This window comes from Ambystoma mexicanum, chromosome 3p, assembly GCF_040938575.1.
Source record: "Ambystoma mexicanum isolate Mex_15411 chromosome 3p, UKY_AmexF1_1, whole genome shotgun sequence".
NCBI lineage: Eukaryota > Metazoa > Chordata > Amphibia > Caudata > Ambystomatidae > Ambystoma > Ambystoma mexicanum.
In genome coordinates, this window is record NC_090925.1 from 410665070 (window position 1) to 410687825 (window position 22756).

Below are 22756 nucleotides of genomic sequence, written 5' to 3' on the forward strand. Positions count from 1 at the left end.
ACATTTCGCACAAAAAGGCAAACCAATGTACTCTGAGGCTACTATGGTGGAGATTTGGTGCACCATAAAAAACTTGACATTAAAGATGTGGGCAACTTGAAAGCATTGGAATTTTGAGTCACAACAATGGCACACTTGCATTTCTGACATACAACCACGCCCAACTGTCATTAAGTAGGTTACTTAACACCATTTCTCTTGGCTGTGATTTTGTTTACGAGCACATTCACTCTGTCCTCCACCCATTTTCACCACTTAGGCTAGCTGAGGGGACTTTCAGTGCTCATCTTTGGGTGCCCAGGGGTTCAAGTTGTTGGCTTGCAGCCTGAAATATTCCCTCCCTGCTAGTGTCGTGTGTGTGATGATCTAATGGTGACAAAGTGGTAAACAAGCAATGCGTCTCATAAAAGGTATGGCAACAGTAAAAGCAGAGTAGCATAACCAAAGGGTGCCAGGCTGTCACTGCATACAGGAGGATAGAAATCTGTCCCTTCTATCCCCAAGTACCCAGTTTGTCGCATCTGCCCATGTCTTTCACACAGTTTATTGACTAAAGCCTGCTTAAGGAGGTCCGGGCATATTTTCACTCTAAATGGCTGCATATAGTACTATACTTTAATAGCGTATAACCCCCTTCCCCCCCCACCAAGTAAGGCACCACCGTATGTCACTGTGCACTAAAATAAAGTTTAGAATGACAGGACATGTAACAAACCCTTTATGATAACCATAAGGTGCAAGGCTTCTTCAACCGGACCATACCAGTTTGAGCACTCCATTCCCTCATCTTCTGTTACCAGCAGCATTCACCTTTATACACAGTCTATTCTTGACTGGGCCACTCTTAGCTCAGGCTTGGATGCAGAGGCGTCACTTTCCAGACCTAGCAACACCCCTGCTTGGCTGTCCCAGAATAAACATTCTGGAGTTTGACCTGGGATACAACATATAGCGATGCTGGAGCAAATAAGCCAACATTTCCAGGATTGCCCCAGCATGCTCCCAAGCACACAAAGCATTCCACATTACATTGCGTGCTAAATTACAATTCTCCAAATCTGCCTTGAAACCTAATCCAATTACTACAACACTTTAAGACTTACCTGCCGCCTCCATTTTGCAGAACGAGGGTCCATCTAACAAGACTGTCTTGCACCCATGCCAACATAAAACATTCTGCAGCTGCACCCCTCCATATGCATCCAGTTCCTGCTTTCCCATTCTCTTACCATTGCCCATTTTCTTTCTTCCAGTAGACCAAGGACTGGATACCCCTGGTGTGGGCACAGTACACCATTCCACAAACATGCCTAGCCACTCAGACACTGCTACAATGGTGATTTTGAGTGTTGTAAAAACAGATTAATATAATTAAGTTACTCACCGTAGTGACTACCTTACTCCTAGTCCATAGTCCCCTTTCCTCCATACTTCTGGGACATTCCTCCGTCCTGTGGGACCTGAGCAGAGCACTTTGTAAAGGCATCACATTTTTCAAAAATGGGTCCTCTTTTTACGTGGGGTACTGCACAAGGCCGTAACCCTGCCCTCCTTAGCTCCGCCCAGCGCATCGCCCATCAGTCTTTTTCTATCGCTAGGTCTATGACCTGTAAGCAATAACAGCGGAACCTTTTTATCAGGTCCAGACTGTAATGCTTACAAAAAGCCAATGGGAAGGCCCACGTAGCCGCTTTCGCGATGGGCTCCAAGGGAACATTTTTGGAAGGCAACGGCAGCCTCCTTGCCCCGCACAAGATGAGCATGAATTCCCTTCGGCGCCCGAAGATCCTGAATGGTATACGCCTCAGAAATACAGGCAGCGATCCACCGGGAGCTGGTTGCTTTTGAGGCAGGCATTCTTTGCGGACTTCCGAAGGTCACAAAAAGCTGCAAGGAGTTCCTGAGCTCAGATGTTCTGTCCAGATCGAACTTGAGGCTCTTCTGATGTCCAGGCAGTGCAGAACTCTTTCGGCCTCTGAGGCCGGGTCTGGGATGAATACAGGCAATGAAATTGACTGATTCAGATGAAAATCAAAGACCACTTTAGGAAGAAAGGCGGGATTCATTCACAGGACGTTATCTTTATGAAAAGTAAGGAACGGTTGCTCAACCGACAAGGCCTGAAGCTCACTTACACGCCTTGCCGAAGTCACAGCAATCAAAAAGGACACTTTCAAGGAAAGGTACTTAAAATCGACAGTAGCCATGGGCTCAAAAGGCTTATGACAAGGCTGTAAGGACCACATTCAAATCCCACCTTGGATGCAGATTGCGAACAGGAGGATAAAGATGAATCAGGCCTGCAAAGTGTCTTTTAATGAATGATTAGACACTGAAAAAGGAACACTGCTCAGTGGTCAAATAAGCAGCAACAGCCGATAAATATGTCCTGCAGGACAAGACATGGATGCCAGACTCTGCCAAATGTGAAACAAAAGACAGGGCCATGTCAAAAGCAGCCTCCCTGGGGTCTAGCTGCCTCGCCAAACACCAGTGACAGAAGCGTAACCATTGCTTTTATACTGAGATCTTGTTGAGGGCTTCCGGCCCGCTTGAATAATGCGCCTGTTATCCATGGACAAGTTGAAATGCTCTAAAGATCTGAACTCTGGCACCAAGCCACCAAGCTGAACTATTGTGGGGAGGGGTCCATAGTCCCCTTTCCTCCATACTTATGGGACATTTCTCCGTCCTGTGGGACAGGACCAGAGCACTTTGTAAAAAGCATCACATTTTTCAAAAATGTGTCCTCTTTACGCGGGGTACCACACGCGGCCATAACCCCGCCCTCCTTCGCTCCGACCAGCACATCGCCCATCAGTCCTTTTCTATCGCCAGGTCTGAGACCTTTAAGCAATAACAGAGGAACCTTATTAGAGGGGACGGCGGGCAGGCGTATGGCGTAAAGTGGACCGTGGTCTAGGAGTAAGGTAATCACTACGGTGAGTAACCTTATTATACTCCTACATCCCGTCCCCTTTCCTCCATACTTGTGGGAGATTCCCAAGCAATCCTCAGAGGAATTACAGGTGTATGGAAACTCCTTACTAAAAAAGGTTTTTAAGCACAGCTTGGCCGAACTGAGCATCAACCCTGGAGCTCAGATCCAGACAGTAATGCTTACAAAAAGCCGATCGGAGAGGCCCACGTAGCCTCTTTCACAATGGTCTCCCAGGGAATATACTTCTGGAAGGCAACAGCAGCCGCCTTGCCCCGTACAAAAAGAGCATGAACCCCCTTTGACCGTTGAAGGCCCTGAACAGCGTAAGCCTCTACAATACAGGCAGCAATCCATCTGGAGATGGTCACTTTCGAGGCCGGCTTCCCTTGCAGATTACCAAAAGTCACCAAAAGCTGAGAAGAGTTCCTAAATTCAGATGTTCCGTCCAGATAGAACTTAAGAGCTCTTCTAACGTCTAGGCAATGCAAAACCCTCTCAGCCTCTGAGGCTGGGTTTGGGAAGACGACAGGCAAAGAGATTGACTGGTTCATATGAAAATCAGAGGATACTTTTGGAAGGAAGAAAGGATTCGTCCTCAGGACAACCTTATCCTTATGAAAAACCAGGAAGGGATGCTCCACCGACAAGGCCTGGAGCTCACTCACACGTCTTGCTGAAGTCACGGCCACCAAGAAGGACACTTTCCACGAAAGGTACTTAAGGTTGACCATAGCCATGGGCTCAAAGGGCTTATGTCACAAGGCCGTAAGGACCACATTCAGATCCCACAATGGATGCGGTTTAAAGTTAACAACTGGATTTGACAGCGAAAAGGAGAACTGATCCATGAACAGGTAAGCAGCAACAGCCGATAGATAAGTCCTGCATAACAAGACATGAATGCCCGACTCTGCTAGATGTGGGACGAAGGCCAGCACTGCATCGATAATAGCCTCCCTGGGGTCCAGCTGTCTAGCCAAACACCAGTGGCAGAACCGTAGTCATTTACTTGTATACTGAGATCTCGTCGAGGGCATCCTGGCCGCCTGAATAATGCACTAATTATCTGTAGACAAATTGAAGTGATCTAAAGATCTGAACTCAGGCACCATGCTGCCAAGTTGAACGATTCTGGGGAGAGGTGCCACAACTGCCGATCGCTCTGGTGAAGCAGGTCGGGAACCAACGGAAGCCTGATCGTGCACACACCGACAGATGCTAAAGCTCTGAAAACCAAAACCTGCCGGCCACCACAGTGCTATGAACAGAAGAGAACAATTCACCGTGCCCCTCAGCTTGCAAAGCGTCCGATGAATCAGAGGCTGAGGTGGAAAAGCATAGGCCCTCACGTTGTGCCAGGGAATCTCAAAAGCATCTCCCAGAGAGGAGGCTCCCAGCCAGTTTCTGGAGGTATACAGGGGAAGTTTCTTGTTTGTCAACATTGCAAAGAGGTCCACTTCTGGAGTGTCCCAAAACTGGAGGATTTGTAAGAGGACCTCCAAGTCGAGTTCCCACTCGTAGCTGACCATTGTTCGTCGCTGAGGGCATCTGCAGTAACATTCAGCTGGCCCGGGATGTGTACTGCCACAAGCCAGATGCCATACTGAACCGTCCATTCACAAATCTGAATGGCAAGATTCACAAGAGGAGGGGACTTGGTACCCCCCCTGCTTGTTGATATAAAACATGGACACCACATTGTCCGTGTGGACCCGGACTATCTTGTTGACAATGACAGGCTTGAACGCTTTCAGCGCCAGGAATATCGCCAGGCGCTCCAAGTGATTTATATGAATCCGTTTGTCCTGCGGTGACGAGCGATCGGAAACCTGAAGATCCAATGTCGCACCCCACCCCAGAAGGGAGGAGTCCGTCGTGATCGTCAATAGCGGGTAGGGGTTTTGAAAAGCCGTGCCCACCGACAGATTGCTGAGAGCCGACCACCACAAGTGGTCCGCCCTCACGAACGGTGGAACCAATTTCATTTTGGAATCTGGATCCACTGCTTGGAGCCAAGAGCTCCTAAGAGCAATCTGTGTCGTCCTAATCTTGAGGCGAGCAAGAGAAAAGAGCCAACACTCATGAGGCCATGAGGCCCAGAAGCCTCTGGAACCACCAGGCCGACATGCTCTCCGACCGCGTAAACACCTGACACGTGGCCAACAGATCTGCCATTCTGTCCCCGGTCAGGTATACTCTGCAGTCGATCGTGTTCCAATGAAAACCCAGGAAAATCAAGTCCTGAGAGACCGTCATGGAGGATTTCCGCCAGTTCACATGGATACCCTGTAGCCAAAGATACGCTGCGATGACAGATCTTTGTAAAGACACGCAGCACCGAGCTGAGGCCAAATGGGAGCCCTCAACACTGGAAATGCTCCACCCCCACGGAAAACAGTAGGTATTTCCAATGCAGACTTAAGCATCCTGAAGGTCCACCACGCTGAGCCAGTCGCCCTTCTGCAAAGAGGACTATCTGACCGGGAGTGATCATCTTGAAATTCTCTTGGGATAGAGCGAGATTGAACTGGGAAAGGTCTAGGATGGTGCGCAGGCCAGCCTGGTTGGGTTTGGGCACCATAAAAAGCTGGGAGTAGAAGCCCTCCCCTAGGGTAACTAGTTCCAACGCCCTGAGATCCAGCATCTTCTGAATCTAGGCTCTGAGGGAGGGCGATCCCGACTGCTGGAAGGGAGGATTGATGGGTGGGGTAGGGGGAAGGGGCAAGCGGAAGCCCGAGCGACTGACAAGACCCACCGGTCCTCGGTGATGGTCTGCCACGCCTCCCAGTGAGACGCAATGGGCCCTCTCACCGGGGTCTTGTGCGAGCGCAGAAAAATCTCATTTAGCTGTTTTTTCATTTTCGGTGGCTGTACCACCCGAACCTGAGAAGGAGGCTGAGGATCGAGAGAAAAATCAGCCCCATTTCTGCTGCCGACGGGAGCTCCTGATGGAGTATCAACCCTATGGGTCTTCCGATCCAGAAACCCCTTAAAACCAGAGGAAGGCCGGGGCTGCGAAGATGTCTTCTGTGCCGTGAAAGGCGGTTTCACCAGGACGGACAAGGACTTGGCGGTCTGAGTGCTGTCCTTAGTCTTGGTCAGTTCAACATCTGTCGATGAATGAAAAAGCTCTCTGCCGTCAAAGGGGAGGTCCAGAACTTTATCCTGCACTTCCTTAGAAAACTTGGTGGAGTGAAGCCAAGCCTGACAAGGTGTCCACGCCAAGCATGAGGCCCCGGGCCGAGGTGTTGATATGATGCGCCGCAGCCTCAAGCATATCCTGCACCTGGACCCTGGCATCTGACAAACCCGCTTTACAATGGTCTAGTTTATCCTCAGGGATGAATTCCTCAAACTCTGACAGAGCTTTCCACATTTTCATATTCGCCCCCGCAAATACAAGCTCCACATTTGCCTGACGCAACTGCAGGGCTGAATTAGCAAAGATCTTCCTACTCAAAGAGTCAAAGAGTCAAGAAACTTGTCCTCTTTGGCCAGAACCTGGGTTGCCGCAGTAGATGACGCTGACGCCGGTCTGGATTGTAATGTAGTAGCGGCCACCACCGTGGAGGAAGGGGGCAGACAACGCTAAGGCTACCTCTTCCGAAGAATGAAGCCTATAACGAGCGTCAATCTTTTTGTTAACAAACAGTCCAGAGTGTGGTTTCGCCCAGACCTTACTGACCTCAGCCAAAACATCCTTCTGGAAGAACAAGCCGGTACGCTCCAGAGGAGACAAGGTGAATGCCCCCGAAAGCACCCCTTCCTGTGGAGTGGGTGCCTCGGGTACTGGAACATCCAGAAGACATGTCCAGCACCCGGTCGTGAAAGGCTCTAAGAGCGGGGCTGGTCCTCGCTGTCCTGATCCCCGTATGTCATCCGAGTCAATCTGCGTCGCATCTGGCCCGGCTGAAGATTTGTCCATTGGAGACAAGGGAGGCAAGGGAGGGAGAACTGGTGGCCTCCCAGCCGGTAGAGGCGGAATCACCGGTGCCGCGACTGGAACCGACTGTGCAGGAGGGCATATTTCCCTAAACAAACCTCGTAAATACTCCTTCATGGGGTCGGAGTGCATAAGCTTTTGAAATTTTCCGAAAAAAGCATCCTCCGCCGACAATTTAGGCATGGCCAGAGGAGGCCTCTCATGAGCGGAGTAGCTCCAGGAGCGTAAGGGGGAGGGTTGCCAAGAAGGCCCTTCTCCACTGGAATCAACGTAGATCAAGTGCGCAGATGCCGCAGGGAGCGAGACGTTGTGTGGTAAAGGCATCCAAGCGTTCCAGTCATATACTGGACAAAAAAGATGCGCTCAAGGAAAACTATGTTCACCTGAAAAGCCACTCCCCTACCTAGCACCGATGGCGTAGTTGTAAGGGAGGTACCCAAAATGGCCGCTGTAGTCTTGGCGGAACAGCTGCCATTTTGTTAGCACCTGAAGAGAACTGCGACACATATGAGAGTGAGGCAGGGGTCTCCACAGATGGGTCAGGGTCTTCATTTTAGCCTTGACACAAGGAACCTCGGCAGAGCCGGTACTGTGTGGCCTAGGATGTTTCAGACATGCTATCAGCCAGATTAGCCTCCAACGGAAGGACCTCGGCCACGCCGGTAACAGAGGCATTCCAGTCAGAGACCTCACTCTGCGCCCATCTCAACAGAACTGGTGTTACCGCCCGAGCAGGAGCGATGAGGAGTACCTCACCGAAAAGACCTTTACAGGCCTCTCAGAACTGTCGGTCACCGTAGCCTACAACCGAGGAACCTCAGACCAGAGTACGGGAAAAGCCCCACAAGAAGGGCCTCAAACCTTAGTTCAATACAGAAAACCTCCACAGAGGCCTCAGGGCATACCCCGGTGTGTATGGGAAGCTCCCGACAAGGAGACCTCAAAGCAAGCTCCAGTACCCACCACCTCAGTAGAACTAGGCCCACAAACAGCCCCCACAGGAGGGGCCTCGGATTGTATTCCGGTGTCAAAAGGCCCCGAACAGAGGCCCTCAGAGAAAACTCGGTACACTTTAGGCCTAGAAGGCACCACAGGGCAAGCCCCTGTAACAGTGCTTTTAACGCTCCTCCCGGACCAGGAAGACCCCGGGAAGGAGTCCCCCCGGCTGGCGTGCTCTAAAAAATAAAGAACTTACTGGGCATCTTTTTTTCGTCAATGAAAGTTTGGAAATGCGGAGGAGGAGTGTGCTGAAACACCTCCCACCGCTCCAGACGAAGCGCCCAGAACGAAAAGGAACTGCAGTAGAAGCACGAGTCCCAACGGTGGTCCGGAGCCAAACACTCTAAACAAAGAGGATGGGGATCCGCCCTAGCGAAGCGTCGATCGCATGAAGAACAAATAGGAAAATCTAACTGAAACAGCAGACGGACTACTACACGACCGCTAAGCCGGTGCAGGAGAGAAGGACACTGGAAGGAAAAAAATCTTCCAAAGATGCAAGTGTATCCAGTCCTGATCGTGCAGAGAAAAGGACTGATGGGCGATGCGCTGGGTGAAGCTAAGGAGGCCGGGGTTACAGCCACGTGCGGTACCCCGCGTAAAAAGGACACATTTTTAAAAAATGTGATGCTTTTTACAAAATGCTCTGGTCCCGTCCTACAGGACGGAGGAATGTCCCCTAAGTATGGAGGAAAGGGGACGGGACATAGGAGTACACCTGACACATGGCGAACAGATCCGCCATTCTGTCCCCAGTCAGGTATACCTTGTAATCGATCGTGTCCCAACGAAAACCCAGGAAAATAAAGTCCTTAGAGACCGTCATGGAGGATTTCTGCAAGTTCACCGACAGCCCAAGGTGGAATAGGAGCTGGAGGAGAGACTGAAAGTTGCTTGAGGCTTTCAGTGGACAGGGACTGCGCAACAGCCAGTCGTCTGAATACTGATACACATGGATACCCTGAAGCTGAACATAAGCTGCGATGACCGACATCTTCGTAAAAACATGCAGTGCCGAGCTGAGAACAAAAGGGAGCACACAAAACTGGAAATGCTCCTCCTACATGGAAAACCGCACCTATTTCTGATGCGGGCTCTAAATGAGGATATGCATCTAAGCATCCTGAAGGTCCACCACACTGAGCCAGTCACCCTTCTGAAGAAAGGACTTTATCTGGCTGGTGGTGATCATCTTGAATTTCTCTTGGGGAAGAGAAAGGTTGAACTGGGAAAGTTCTAGGATGGTGCACAAGCCAGCCTCGATGGGTTTGGGCACCGTGAACAGACGGGAGTAGAAGCCCTCCCCTCGCTCCCGTAGGGGAACGGATTCCACCGCCTTGAGATCCAGAAGCTACTGGACTTCAGCTCTGAGGAAGGGCGTCCCCAACTGCTGGAAAGGAGGACTGAAGGGTGTGGTGGGGGGAGGGGCAAGCGGAAGCCCGCCCGAGCTACTGACAAGTGTGGGAGGGGCCAGTAGGCCCCCCGTCCCTCCCTTCCTTTAGTACAACTTGGACCATATGCCTCCAATAGTGGGGAATCCCCCCTGTTGGCCTTATGTGATACCAGTGTCGGCTGGCATTTGCGTAGATGGGGCTGTTGTGTAGGACACGTGGCATCCATTTTGTGCCCCCTTGACTACCTTGTTAACTAGGCCTCACTGCGCTAATACGAACAGGCTTCTCTCCCCTCAGCAGCACCGCGCATATGGCCCCCATCCTTTTCTCTCAGTGTCAGGAAAACTTTGCTGCTCCATTCTCACGCTCAGGCCGGAGGTAACTGCAACAAACAACAAATTTAACATCTCTCTTCTTCGGAGATCACTGTCCTGCGTGTGAACCAGCTTGAGCCAGGCCCTGTAGCTCATCCATCTCCACAAACCTGCTCATGCCCCCTCACCCTCGCTATTGGACAATTACTGCCAGTGTAACCCTGTGGCCTCGCAAGGTATTTTCTTGATGTACCAGATACGTGACCTCGCCATGATACCCACCCAGCGTGCCCCCAGCTAACACCTGACCTCTGTTGCAGTATATGGTCTCCCACTACTAACAAACGCCAACCTGTCTCAGCCCCTTCCACGAGTCCAGACCCTCAGCGCAATCAATGGTATCATATTGTCAAGACCCTTAACCTAAATATCCCATATACGTCTCAATAAGTAATGGTGTAAAGACATGAACGAAGGTTATAGGTTTGCTCAAAGGACCTGCAAGGAGTATTATTTAGTGCATGCTTCATTCAGATGTATTATGTTACATTAGTTAGTGATGACCCTGCCTCGCAACGACCTGACATTCACCTCGCCTGGACGCTGGCAGCCGGACCACGTGATGCTCACCTTCCCGCCAAAGGAGCAACCAATCCGGACGAGACAGTGCCTCCATGGACCTATATCCATATAAAGTCTGTCCAGTCCTGCACTGATTTAGTACCCTATGTTAGTTGCGTCATCTATGATGATTTTTCACTATATAATGTCGTGTACATGCAATGTTTGCCAGAGCGATCTCGGGCAGCAGAGTTCTCTGGATGCCAATTCTATATAAAAGATTTTGAACTCTCGCAACCTGTCCTCTTAGCCTCATTCCCTGTCCGGGGTGCATCTCATTTATTCATATTGCACATGGTAAGACGGGGAGGGCTCTTACATTTGGTGGCCCCCCAACGTGATTTGGGACAGGTGCCCTGAGGCCCGTGCCGTGCGGCGAGATCCAGGACGCCCCCCAGCAAAACCATCGCCTCCATGGACGACCAGCCTGTGCGCACAACGAGAAGGTTAACAAATACCCAACTGAAAAAGCTGCTCGCCGAGGCGGGCCACGGCTTGGTTGGGGTGCGGACCAGATTGTGGATAGACCGTGAACGGTGACTCTCGGACCACCCGACTGAACACGTGAGTACCGCTTACGAAAGTTCCCAAGAGGTAAGGGATGGGCTAAGGAAAAAGGGAACAGCTAACAAGTGGGCTAGAGGAAAGTTAGGGTCTGTGTGAATGCTACTGAGGCTTTTTCTGATGTATCCTTTATATGGCCATTAGGTTTTGTGGAGATAAAGAGGTAAAAGAAGAGTAAGGGATCCTAACCCGAACGGGGTAGAAGGCGGCGCCGCGTAACATTGTCTCGTCCAGTGCAGGTAAATAAGTGAAGATAAAGAGAAAACAGTAGAAGTCTCCTATATGTAGAAGACTCGGAGTAGTAGTTTAGAATATTCTTTTTCCGTATGAGCAGAGTTCTTGGTGAGGTAGTGAGAGGGGAATAAGAGGTGGGGGGTGCATAAGAAGGCTAGAGCAGGGAGTAACAGAGTAATTCAAAGGGGGAGTAAAGCACGCAGGTAGTATGTTATATGTTACATGTTTTTACGTACGTTAAGGTGTTATATGTTGGTCTGTTAGTAACTGCTTATGTGGCGGATAAATTGAAACCAAACAAGGTTGATTAAGAAAACCGATAATGCACTGTGTACGTAAATGAAAATGTTTTTGAATGGTAAATGACGACTATTCATAGTTGAGATAATTTACGGCCCCAGCAAAGTGGTGTAAGGGGAAAGGTTGTTGAAATAGTGTTGGTGCCAAAAGGGAAAAATAAGGTTGCATAAAACGTTGAAAAGAGAAAAGTGTTACTGTGCACTTACACATAGTAAACCATACTATCAAGGGGGCGGAGGGGCAACGCTATTCGCGCATATTTGCCAACATCTCCCATTGTATAGTGAAAAGATAAAGTACCATGACCAATGGGTGACGGAGATATAGGGAGACCATACAGCACCCATACGGCCAGAGGGAGGGTCTTTTGATGAGGTTATTGGATATAGTGTCCACACACCTGCTGGCAAGATACAAGGGGAAGCAGTTACAGAACAGGAGGGAAGGGTTAGATTTGTGGCGAATGTTTGAGGAAATAACGCCCGCAGTTGAGGTAAGTACAGATAAAACAGTTAAGAGAAAGCGCCAGAAGAGGTAGGTGGAACCCAGGGGGAGAATGTACGACAACTACAACAGAAGGTGACACTATTAAAATATACCCGCTGATGACGAGGCCTGCAGTAGGATATAGCGAGCCCCAGTATTTGCCCACATGCCCCACCCCTACTACTCCGGCAGCGGCCACTGCACCACCCCCGTATGACAGGGGGGCTTTACGGCCCAACTAGCGCCCCACCAGTGAACTGAGCACGATTAACTGGAGATTTAGATAGGCAACATGCACATGCGCAGTTGGAAATAACAATTGAGCGTTATGCGACAGGGGCCAGATGTTACCAGAGGGAGGGGAGGTGCCACCATTAGCGGCGGCAGACCTCACGCCCCCACCAAGTGTTGCAGGAGAATCGACGGCAGCAACGCCAGTACCATCACAGCCGGTGCCAATACCAAGAGGGCAAGAGCAGGAATGGCAATCGGGAGAGTTCCTGTTCCATTTAAATGGCAAGCCAGTGAGAATAATATGTCCAACCACCCCAGACAGCCAGCACGGGGAGGGGCAAGAAGAGGGGGAACAAGAAGAGGAAATAGAAGAGGTGTGGAGCGATTTGGATGAATATGAAGGGGTAGCAGCGGTGGGATCTCCGCTGCCATTCCCATTCGACGAGGTAGATGAAAGGGCATCACCAAGGTGACAAGGGAGGTAAAGACAACGAGTGGGAAATATGTTGGTGAGTAAGACAAAGAAGGGAACAGTAAGCAAGACAGGAAGAAAACACAAACTGCAAATGCCACCGATACATAAAGGGGCAGGGAGGCCGCACTACATTCCGTGGGCCCAAATGGATAAGAACAACTTGTTGAAACTTCTCCCCCCACTTTCGGGCAGGGCGGGGAAATGGCTACATGCATTCAAGAAGAACACAGCCGGAGTCCCGTTAGCAATAGCGGATGTGAAAAGTTTGTTGGTGTCGTTGTTGGTGACCAAGCAGACGCAGTGTGGATGAAGGCAGGGTTCCCAGGAGTGACAATGAGTTGTGACCGCCATGATGGATCGCCATTCAATAACTTTAGAACACAAGAATGGGATGCATTTGGAGAACGTTTCCAGACATTCCAGATTTACACCTAGTGGTGCAGTGCATGATGGGAGAGGAGGAGGAGCCTACGCAAATTATCCTCTGGGTGCAAGACCTGTGGAGAAGTGAAATGGGTATGGCGTGGGATCAGTCCACCGCCTTGTTCTATTGCATAATTAAAAAAGGGCTCCCAAAGGAGGTACAGAAGGCCTTGGATAAAATAGCTGGGATAGAAACCAAGGGCTGGCCTGAGATTCAAAGCATAATTGTACACCATTGTAGGAGGATCAAAGAAAGAAAAGGAGATAGCACAGAAAAGGTTGGACGACGAAGCAAAGTTAGTGCAGAATAAGATAGTGAAGGTCGCACCGCTGAACGTGGCAACATCAACTGATAGGAGCAGTGAATGGGATGGCGGAGCAGGAAACGCACCAGCCAGAATGACGGCAACATGGGCTGCAGGTGGACAGGAACAGTGGGATGGAGAACAACAATACGGAGGGCCCCAGTGGCAAGAAAGACCAACAAGAGGACGAGGTGGGTACAGGGGGCCAAGAGGGGGATTCGGAGGAATGGGAAACAGAGGATTTGGTGGGCCTGGGATGAGAGGACCGCAAGGGTCATGTTGGAACTGCGGAAAGTGGGGGCACTGTTCAAGAGACTACAGAATGCGACCTGTGGGTTACTTTCAAGGACAGCCCCTATGGGAAATGAACAGCAATACGGACATCCACACCCAGATAGTCCCTATGGGTTACCTATGGGAGGGGGCGGACAAAATTAACAATATTACAATGAACCCCAAATGCTACAAAGACAGCCACCCCAGCAGCAGCAGCAACAGAGGGGGGGGGGTACAACTACCTATGGCCAGACAAAAAACAGTAGGGAATGCAAACAATAACATTTTTGCGACATCTGCTAATGGTGCACCTGCACCTTTTCGTGGCGCAGCGGTAGTAGGGGATAATGTTTTCTCAGTGCCAGAAACTGAGACATACGCCATTAGGACAGCCACAGAGAGCGCTTGCGTGTCCAGTACTATCCACTACCCTACATGCAGTAGAGAAACCACTAGTGGGAGCAGAGATAGGCAACAAGCAGTTTATCTTCATGGTAGACTCAGGAGCGGAAAAATCATGCGTCATGGAAGGGCGGCTTCCACTCTCGGAAGAAATTTGGAAACGCTAAAGACCTTGACATAACAGTAAGGGGAAAAACAGTGCGTGCACCCTTACTGTACCATGAAGACGCGCCAATAAATTCGCTGGAAAGGGACCGGTTGAGTAAGTTAAATACAACGATCTCCTTTACTGAACGGGGGATAGTGTGCTCAACCACAGGAGTCTGCCCCGTACAAGCAATGTTGATGATCAGCGCTATGACAAACGAAGTTGCAGTAAGAGGGGTGCCCATTGACATGGACATGTTCATTTACGGCATCAGAGTGTTAGCTCGAGTGGTGCCAGAAATAACAAAGGAATGAAGGATACCCTCAGACTTTATCTTTCGTCCAATTGTAAATACAGACCTTGTGCCAGGAACCCTTTTGTATATTGATCTAGAAGGGATACAGGTCTCAAGCAAATGTATAGCAGTGATAGGACTAGACACACATGGATGCGACTGGAGAACAGTGCTATGCATAGATCCAAACATAATGTTGCGCGATTTAATGGATGAAGAATTTGGTCACTGACCGTGAGAGAGATCGGGCAATAACAATGGAAATAAGTATACCATGTGACATTATGATCCAATACAGGGAAATACACAATTCACTCATGGCTATCGTCAATGTGCCGCCCACAATATTTGAGAAAGACATGGAAAGGGTCCTACCAGAGATTTGGACTTCAGGCTCCCATGATGTAGGGTTATTGTACGAAGTGATACCTATAAAAATAAAATTGAAGCCAGGTGCCATGGTCCTCGGTGATTGTCTGCCACGCCTCCCAGTGAGACGCAATGCACCCTCCCACCGGGGTCTCGTGCAAGCGCCAAAAACCCTCATTTAGCGGGTTTCTCAGAGGTGGGACCCCCAGATCCTGAGGAGGCGGCCAAGGACCGAGAGAAAAAACAACCTTGCTGCAGACGCCGGCGGGAATTTCCAGCTGGTGGATCAACTCTTCATGTTTTCTGATTTAGAAACCCCCGAAAACCAGAGGAAGGCCGAGGCTGCAAAGGCGTTCTGAGCCCTAAAAGGTGGCTTTACCAGAACGGGCAACGACTTAGCCGTCTGAGTGCTGTCCTTTGTTTTAGTCAGCTCTACGTCCGCTGACGAATGGAACAGTTATTTGCCGTCAAAGGGCAGGTCCAGAACTTTATCCTGCACCTCCTTGGAAAACGGGGGCGTGAAGCCAAGCCTGATGAGACGTGTCCATGCCAATCATGAGGCGCTGAGCCGAGGTGTTGACATAGTGCGCTGCAGCCTCAAGCATATCCTGCGGCAGGACTCTGGCATCGGACAAGCCGTCCTTAAAATCATCCAGCTTGTTCGCATCAATGAACTCCTCAAATTCCGACCGACCTTTCCACATTTTCATATTTGTCCCCGCTAAAATGAGCTCTGCATTTGCCTGCCGCAACTGCAGAGCCGAATTAGCAAAGATCTTCCTTCCCAAAGAGTCAAGAAGCTTGTCCTCTTTGGCCAGAACCCAAGCCGCCGCTGTAGATTATGCTGAAGCCGGTCTGGATTGAAGCGTAGCGGCCACCACCACTGTGGAGGAAGGAAGCGGGCAAGACGCTAAGGCTACCTCCTCCGAAGTGTGAAGCCTATAAAGAGCGTAAATCTTTTTGTTAACATGCAGTCCAGAGTGTGGCTTATCCCAGACTTTGCAGACCTTGGCCAAAACGTCCTTCTGAAAGAACAAGCTGGTGCGCTGCTGAGAAGACAATGTGAACGCCCCTGAAAGCACCCCTTCCTGCAGAGGGGGTGCCTCAGCTACTGGAACATCCAGAAGAGTCATGACCAATACCGGGTCATAGAACGCCCTAACAGTGCGGGGCTGGTCATCGCCATCCCGAGCCCCTTGCTTGTCATCAACACGTCCGGATCAACCTGCGTCATGTCTGGCTCTGCCGAAGACTCTGGAGACAAGGGTGGCGGAGGCGGACCAACTGGTAGCGGTGGGACAGCTGCTGGAACAACCAGTGCTGTGACGGGAACCGTCAGAACGGAACCGGGCCTTGGAGGGCAGATTTCCTTAAAAAGACCTCTGAAATATTCCTTCATGGGGTCGGAATGCATTAGCTTCTGAAATTTTCCGAAGACGGCATCCTCTGCCGAAGTCTTAGACACTGTGGCAGGAGGAAGCCTCTCATGAGCGGAATAGCTCCAGGACCACAAAGGAGAGGGTTGCAGAGGGGCCCTCACCAGCCGGGTTGACGTAGATCAATGGCGCAGACGCCGCAGGGAGCGAGACCGAGTGTTGTAATGCCATCCGAGCGTTCCAGTCATAAACTGGATGAAACGGCACCAGAAAACCAAACGCCGATGGTGTAGGTGTAAGGGAAGAGTCCAAAATGGCCGTCGCAACTTGCGCTGGAACGGGTGCCATTTTGTCAACGCCTGAGGAGCACTGCGTCACATGTTTGAGTGAGGCAGAGATCTCCACAGACCGGTCAGGGGTCTTGACTTTACCCTTTACACAAGGAACCTCGGCAGAGCCAGTACTGTGCAGCCTAGTGTGTCTGACGCTAGTAGCCAAATTAGCCTCTGAAAGAGAAACCTTGGCAACGCCGGTAACAGAGGAATTATGGTCAACGACCTCACTCTGTGCCCTCTCAACAGAACCGGTATACCCACTAGCACAGGACCGATGAGGAACCCACCACACCGACAAGACCTTAAACAGGCCTCAGTTCTGTCTGTCACCTTAGCCTCCAATAGAGGAACCACGGACCAGAGTCCGGTAACAGCACCCTCACGAGGGGCCTCGAACCTTGGTTTGGTACAGAAAACCTCAATAGAGGCCTCAGGATGCTCCAGACAAGGAGCCCTCAAAGCAAGCTCCGGTACGCACTGCCACAGTAGAAATGGGCCGTTGAATAGCCCCCCACAGCAGGGGCCTTGGATTGCAATCCGGTGTGAGTAGGCCCCTACGGAGGCCCTCAGAGAAAACTCTGGTACTTCTTATGCCTCGAAGGCACCTCAGGGGAAACCCCAGTGACTGCTTTTAAAGCCCCTCCCGGAATGGGAAAACCCCTAAAAACTAAAGAACTCACTGGGCGTCTCCTCTTCTCGTTGATAAAACTCTGAAAATGCAGAGGAGGAACAGGCTGAAACATTTCCTCCCACCGTTCCAGACGACGTTGAAGAGCCAGGACCGAAAGGGAATCGCAGTAGAAGCAGGAGTCCCACCGATGATCCGGACCCAAACACTCTAAAACAAAGGATGGGGATCTGTCCTAGCGAAACGTCCTTCGCAGGAACAACAAATGGGAAAATCTAACCGAAACGGCATAGACGGACTACTACTCGACCGCTAAACCGGAGCAGAAGAGAAGGACAATGGAAGGAAAGAAATCTTCCGAAGATGCAAGTGTGTCCAGTCCTGAAAGTGCGGAGAAAAGGATTGATTGGTGATGCGCTGGGCAGAGCTAAGGAGGGCGGGATTACGGTCGCCTACAGTACCCCGCATAAAAACAGAAGGACACATTTTTGAAAAATGTGATGCTTTTTACAAAGTGCTCCGGTCCCGTCGCACAGGATGGAATGTCCCATAAGTATGGAGGAAAGGGGACGGGACATAGGAGTATAACAATTACATAACAGAACTGCAGTGTGAGAGGAACACTAATCTCTTGCTGGGCTTATTTCTAACCCTGTGGGAGAACCATTACTGCGAAGTGAGGTAACAAAATTTAGGAGTAATTGTGGCAACTGACGGGACAGTGAGCATTGCATGCTATAATCCTACACAGAATCTGGTTAGCACAACCTCTTGCAGTACGTTAGCCTAGCCTGTGCCGCAGGGCCAGTGCTACCACTAGGCAAGGTTAGGCATTTGCCTATAATGTGAAAATGTTGTGGCAAATGCTGATGAAGGCAACAACCACTTATACATTTTTCGTATACATACATTTATTATTCTCTTGAGTCGTCTCGACTACTTGAAGGCATCACTTTCAGCACTGTCTGCTGCAGCAGGCAGCGCAGCAGGTACTGTGAGGGTCGGGTGTGGCACTGTGCTGCGTGCAGGACCTGAGGATGCCCCCATGTATTAGCACTGCACATGCCCTTGTGAGGCTTGTGCAAATATTCTTCTAGACCGTCCATGGCCGGCCCTGCACTAGCTGCAGCCTGCTGCTGTTGGTGGGGGTACTCCGACACACAGGCAGATGAGGTGCCCTATTGTTTTGTAATTGTTCTGCCTCTGTCTCGGCAATAGCCAAACTTCGATAGAGTAAAGGAAGAGCAAATTGGAGCTGATGCAAGTTTGTGGATTGTAGGCTCAGTGCTCATTTCAAGCCTATTTGGTGCTGCTTACGTCCAGTTGCCATTAACCAAGTCCAAAACCCCAGAAAGCATTTTAGTTTCATTGAAAAAAAGTGCAGCACCATGGAGTTATTTACATTGGCCTCCTATCTCTGATCGGGTGAATATGAGGGTGTTGTTAACCCTTGTACGTTCATCCTCCTTTCGCTCTATCCCCCACATGCCTTCTATGTCTGACGAAGTATTTCCTCTGCTTTTGCCCCTATGTAAATGAGTCTTCTCGCTGTTGGGGCTCAACTTCCCTACAGCATGCCCAATCAAGGCTGTCAACATGTATGGCCTTTCTGTGTAACTGGCATTGGCAGCTGGGGTTGTAACTGTCACTCGGCTGGTTTACACTTCGGCTGATGTTGAGTGCAGGTTCCCGTGTATCTTGCTCAATGAGGAGTCTGCAATGGAAATGCACCCACTGACAGTTGCATACCTTTGGAAAGGCATGTGGGACCCTATCCTCACCACCTAAGCTTTTCTTTCACCTGTGCATATGATTGGCTTTAGAGGGCGGTCTATATATGCTACACTTTACAACTGTCGCTAGACAAAGAGTGGTCAGGCATTCTGTTCATATAGATATCGTTTTGCAGGTCTTGTTACTCGCCCACCATTGTGCAGCATTAGCTAACGCAACATTCCCCATCAGAGATTTAGGCATCGTCCAGCAGCAGGTGAGGATAAGTAGGTTACAAAAATCCAGCATGCCTTTTATACACCATTGGCGCGTGATGGGGCAAGATTAAAAGAAAAAAAGGTTGTGCAGGTTTATTGAGTGCCATGTGTGTTTGGAAGGGAGAGTGAGAGAGTGTCTCTGTGTGAGAGAATTAATGTGTACGTGCGTGTGCATGGAATATAGCATGCCATGTGAGAGGGTGCCGTAGACAATTGTCTGTCCAGAAGCTGACACAAAAGAAGGGCAGTTGCCTCAGTACTGGTAGCAACTAGCAAAGCTTTATTGTTTGTTAGACTTTGAACACAATGTTAAATGGCGGATCAAACAATTGGAAGAATGTATGCGGTGGTGCAGAACACCCCTTTCCCCTGTCCCTGATCCGTGCAAGCATGTCTGCTGCCACTTACATCCTTCACTGCAAAGTAGTCTCAAGTCTTTGTCTATAGAGCACCTTTCATAGTCCTTGTACTTGCTGGATAGTTTTCATACTTGAGCCAGTCTTGTGGTCACTGCTTTACTATTGGTCAGTTCAGGACACCTGAGATGAGGCTGGGAGGTTCCCTGAAACCTGTTACTTCTTTATGTGACATAGTGGAGTTGAGTATGCTTTTCTTGGGCTGGTTTGATTGTCTCTTTAAATTCCAGGGCTGAAGTCTGGGAGCCTAGGGGGGGGAGGGGGGGGGAGAGGGCAGGGGAGGGTAGTGTGGGTGGGGTCGCGCCACTCTCCCGGCCAGGGTGAAATATAAATCTCTTAAATTAACTTGAGTCTTGATCCAATCGAGGACCCAGAGTGTGGGGCGCCAATCTGACAGGTTGCCTATGGTGGCAAAATTCCTTACACCGGCCCTGCTGAGCAGACGAGCGAAAGCGATAAGCCGAGAATGGCAATGCATTGTGAGCAAGCAATGCTTTCAAGCATGTCTGCTGCTGGAGACGGTTCGGAATAAAATAAGCAGCACTGCTGGGCGGGTGAAGCAAGGATTCATATTTTGTTGGGCGAATCAGCATTTTGGCACCACACCCTTACAACTGGGCCAGAAATTATGGCCAAAATTGCTAAATCACAAGAACTGATTGGAAGGCCTACAGGGCAAGCAAGGGAAGATAGCCAAACCTTTCTAAAAACATAACCAATGCTTTACAATGGACATGGAGAAAACACTATATGGAGTGCATAGTCGGGGGTGGGTGGCCAGACTACAATTCACGAAATGGAAGAAAAGAAAACCATTCTACTATGCTCCAAGAATAAGGAATAAATTACTGCCACTGGTGATCAGACTAGACCCTCTCTGGCACTTCATTTCATGAAATGCACTGCCATACATAGAACACCTCTTATGGCGACTGATGAATGCGACAGCCCTCCACACTGGACCCCTTTAGCTCCCTTACACCCCACAGATCCCCAAACATCACTACTCTTCTCTGTACAGCGCCCCATTGCTCCTCAACTAGGTTTGAGCTACTGACAAACTCATTCATACATTACAGCATGGAAACAGGGTCTAGTTGGCATCGCTATCCCATTAATAATTGGTACTTGAGCACCTCTCTGCTTAACTGGGCAGACATCTAGAAACTAAGATGGGATCTAGGAAAGAGAGAGTCGGCTGCTATGAATAAGGGGTGAGATTGTTTCCAAAATACCAAATACAGGATACAGGATACATTTGCTCCCCACAGACAAAGTAGTGGTTTTCACAGGAACGATGGACAACCTACCGGTTTCAGAACAGGACGCGAGCAGATGAAATCCAGAAAAGACGCATGAAGGCTTCTTCTGTTGGAGATGGTGACCTGAGGAAAAAAACAATTAGGTGGCCATTTCTTTTTAAACCGCTTTGCAGGCAAAACAAAATCAGGTTATGCATCGATGAGGTGGGGGTGTGGGAGTTGGAAGAGCAAGAATATAGATTGTTGAACAAAATGAACCCAACCTATATGTAGGCAAATGTGCATGTCTAGGTATCTACGCTTCCCCAAACAAGACCATAACCAAATCGCACAAGATTGGTTATTCAGGTATAGGCTGCACGATAATAGGAAAGCCTGCCAAACCTCTTCATTAAAAAAAGGTACAGGAAAAAGATAAACAAATTAGTCTGTGTGCCACATACTTTTGAAGCTGTTGCGAGAACATGCATATCCAATAATGATTCAATAAGCTCACTTATTTTACCTCGAAATATATGGAAAGAATATATATTACAAAGATTCTTAAAATTTCAATGCAAGACAATATAAACGCAAAAAACCATATTGCTTTAGATTAATGTATGTCCATATACATTGTGCAACAAATTGCATGTTTTAATTACAAACGGTGCATGGTCACAAAAAAATTGCATATTTTGTCACAAAAGAAGGACAAGTGGCCTGTGTTTCGTACTAAGGTGCTTTGTAAAGGCGTTGCAGTCAAATTGATGTGAAAACGTCATCTGGTTAATCCATACGGAACCACAGTATCGGTTCATCATTAAGTTTGCTGTTCAGGTTTAATTCTGTTTTCTTCTATCTTACTTTAGAGTGTAATCCTACTTCAGTAGGGGCTTCAATTAGTCCAGGCTCAGCTTTTTTTTCATAGCCTGGCAACATGCTGCACATGGTTTGGTGTGATTCCCTCCTGAGAGAACTTCAAGCATGTTAGAATGTAGCACCAAAATAAACAAAGCCATAATCTCTTAAAACGAGTATGCTAGTCCTTTTTGCATAGACTTGCATAATAGCCTAGTGTTAGGGAGAATTCTCCAGAATGGTTAATTTCCCTTACCTGTTGAGTCCCTCAGCAGCTTTGCTGGATTTCTAGGGTTTCATTTCTCCGCCTGGTAACAGTGTGAGCCTTTTTCCCCATTCTTACATGTGTTTTGCTGTGTGTTGTACATTTCTCTGCTCATGGACTATGGAGTCTCACCCACCCCATAGGCATCAACTTTTTATTGTGCGTCACCCAGCACCTTTAGTGCAGTGACACAGGGTTCTCTTTTCAGACTTCCCACTTTAAACTCAATTTTTTGGGACTGACTACTGTCTCCCAGAACATGCAAAGTTACCATTGACTTTAATAGTCTTTAAATTTACAGACCCAGTACACGCCATCTTCCAATAGAGTACTGGAAGGGTTAATAGTCATTCCCTTTGTCTGATTCTCATGGAACATTGTTATGGTCCCCTTTCTCGAAGATTTGGCTGGTGGCAGCGTTAGGCAGAATCATATGCAGTACCCCTTTGGAACACCACACACAATTAAGACTACAAGTGTAAGTACAAATTCGCCTTTGGTACAAGCCTGTACTACACAGTAAAGTGGTAGCGATGGCTGAGCAGCCAGACTTATCTCAAGAGTAAAGTGTGCAGTATCAGAAGTTACACAAATGACAGTAATTGCTATGGTTCAAACAAACACTGATTCAAGGTTTCTGAGTAAAAGAATATACATTTATTTACACCATCAGTTATAAACCAGTTCACTAATATAAAGCAGCAGAACATCACAATCGTAATACACTACACAACACCCAATCAATTCTGGACAAGTTAAGCTCAAAATGAAGTGTGAGCAAAATGGCACTCCAGCAATTTAAAAGGGAGGGAAAGGACAAGGTTATCAAAAATCAACAACACCAACAAGTAATAGCAGGGCAATCTAGAAAAGGCTTATTACAACTAGGATTTAAATCAATGGGCCTGGGACAATGTTAA

General features: G+C 49.0%; 1 protein-coding gene across 1 annotated transcript in view; it reads right to left on the bottom strand.

Annotated features, from left to right (window-relative positions):
• The window catches only part of LOC138580499 (protein spire homolog 1-like), a 1163133-nt gene that overhangs the window by 650196 nt on the left and 490181 nt on the right, over positions 1–22756 (bottom strand). The window contains exon 7 of the mRNA XM_069651091.1: positions 20780–20854. Within this exon, the coding sequence (XP_069507192.1) occupies positions 20780–20854 (75 nt within the window). The remainder of the gene's footprint in view (positions 1–20779; positions 20855–22756) is intronic.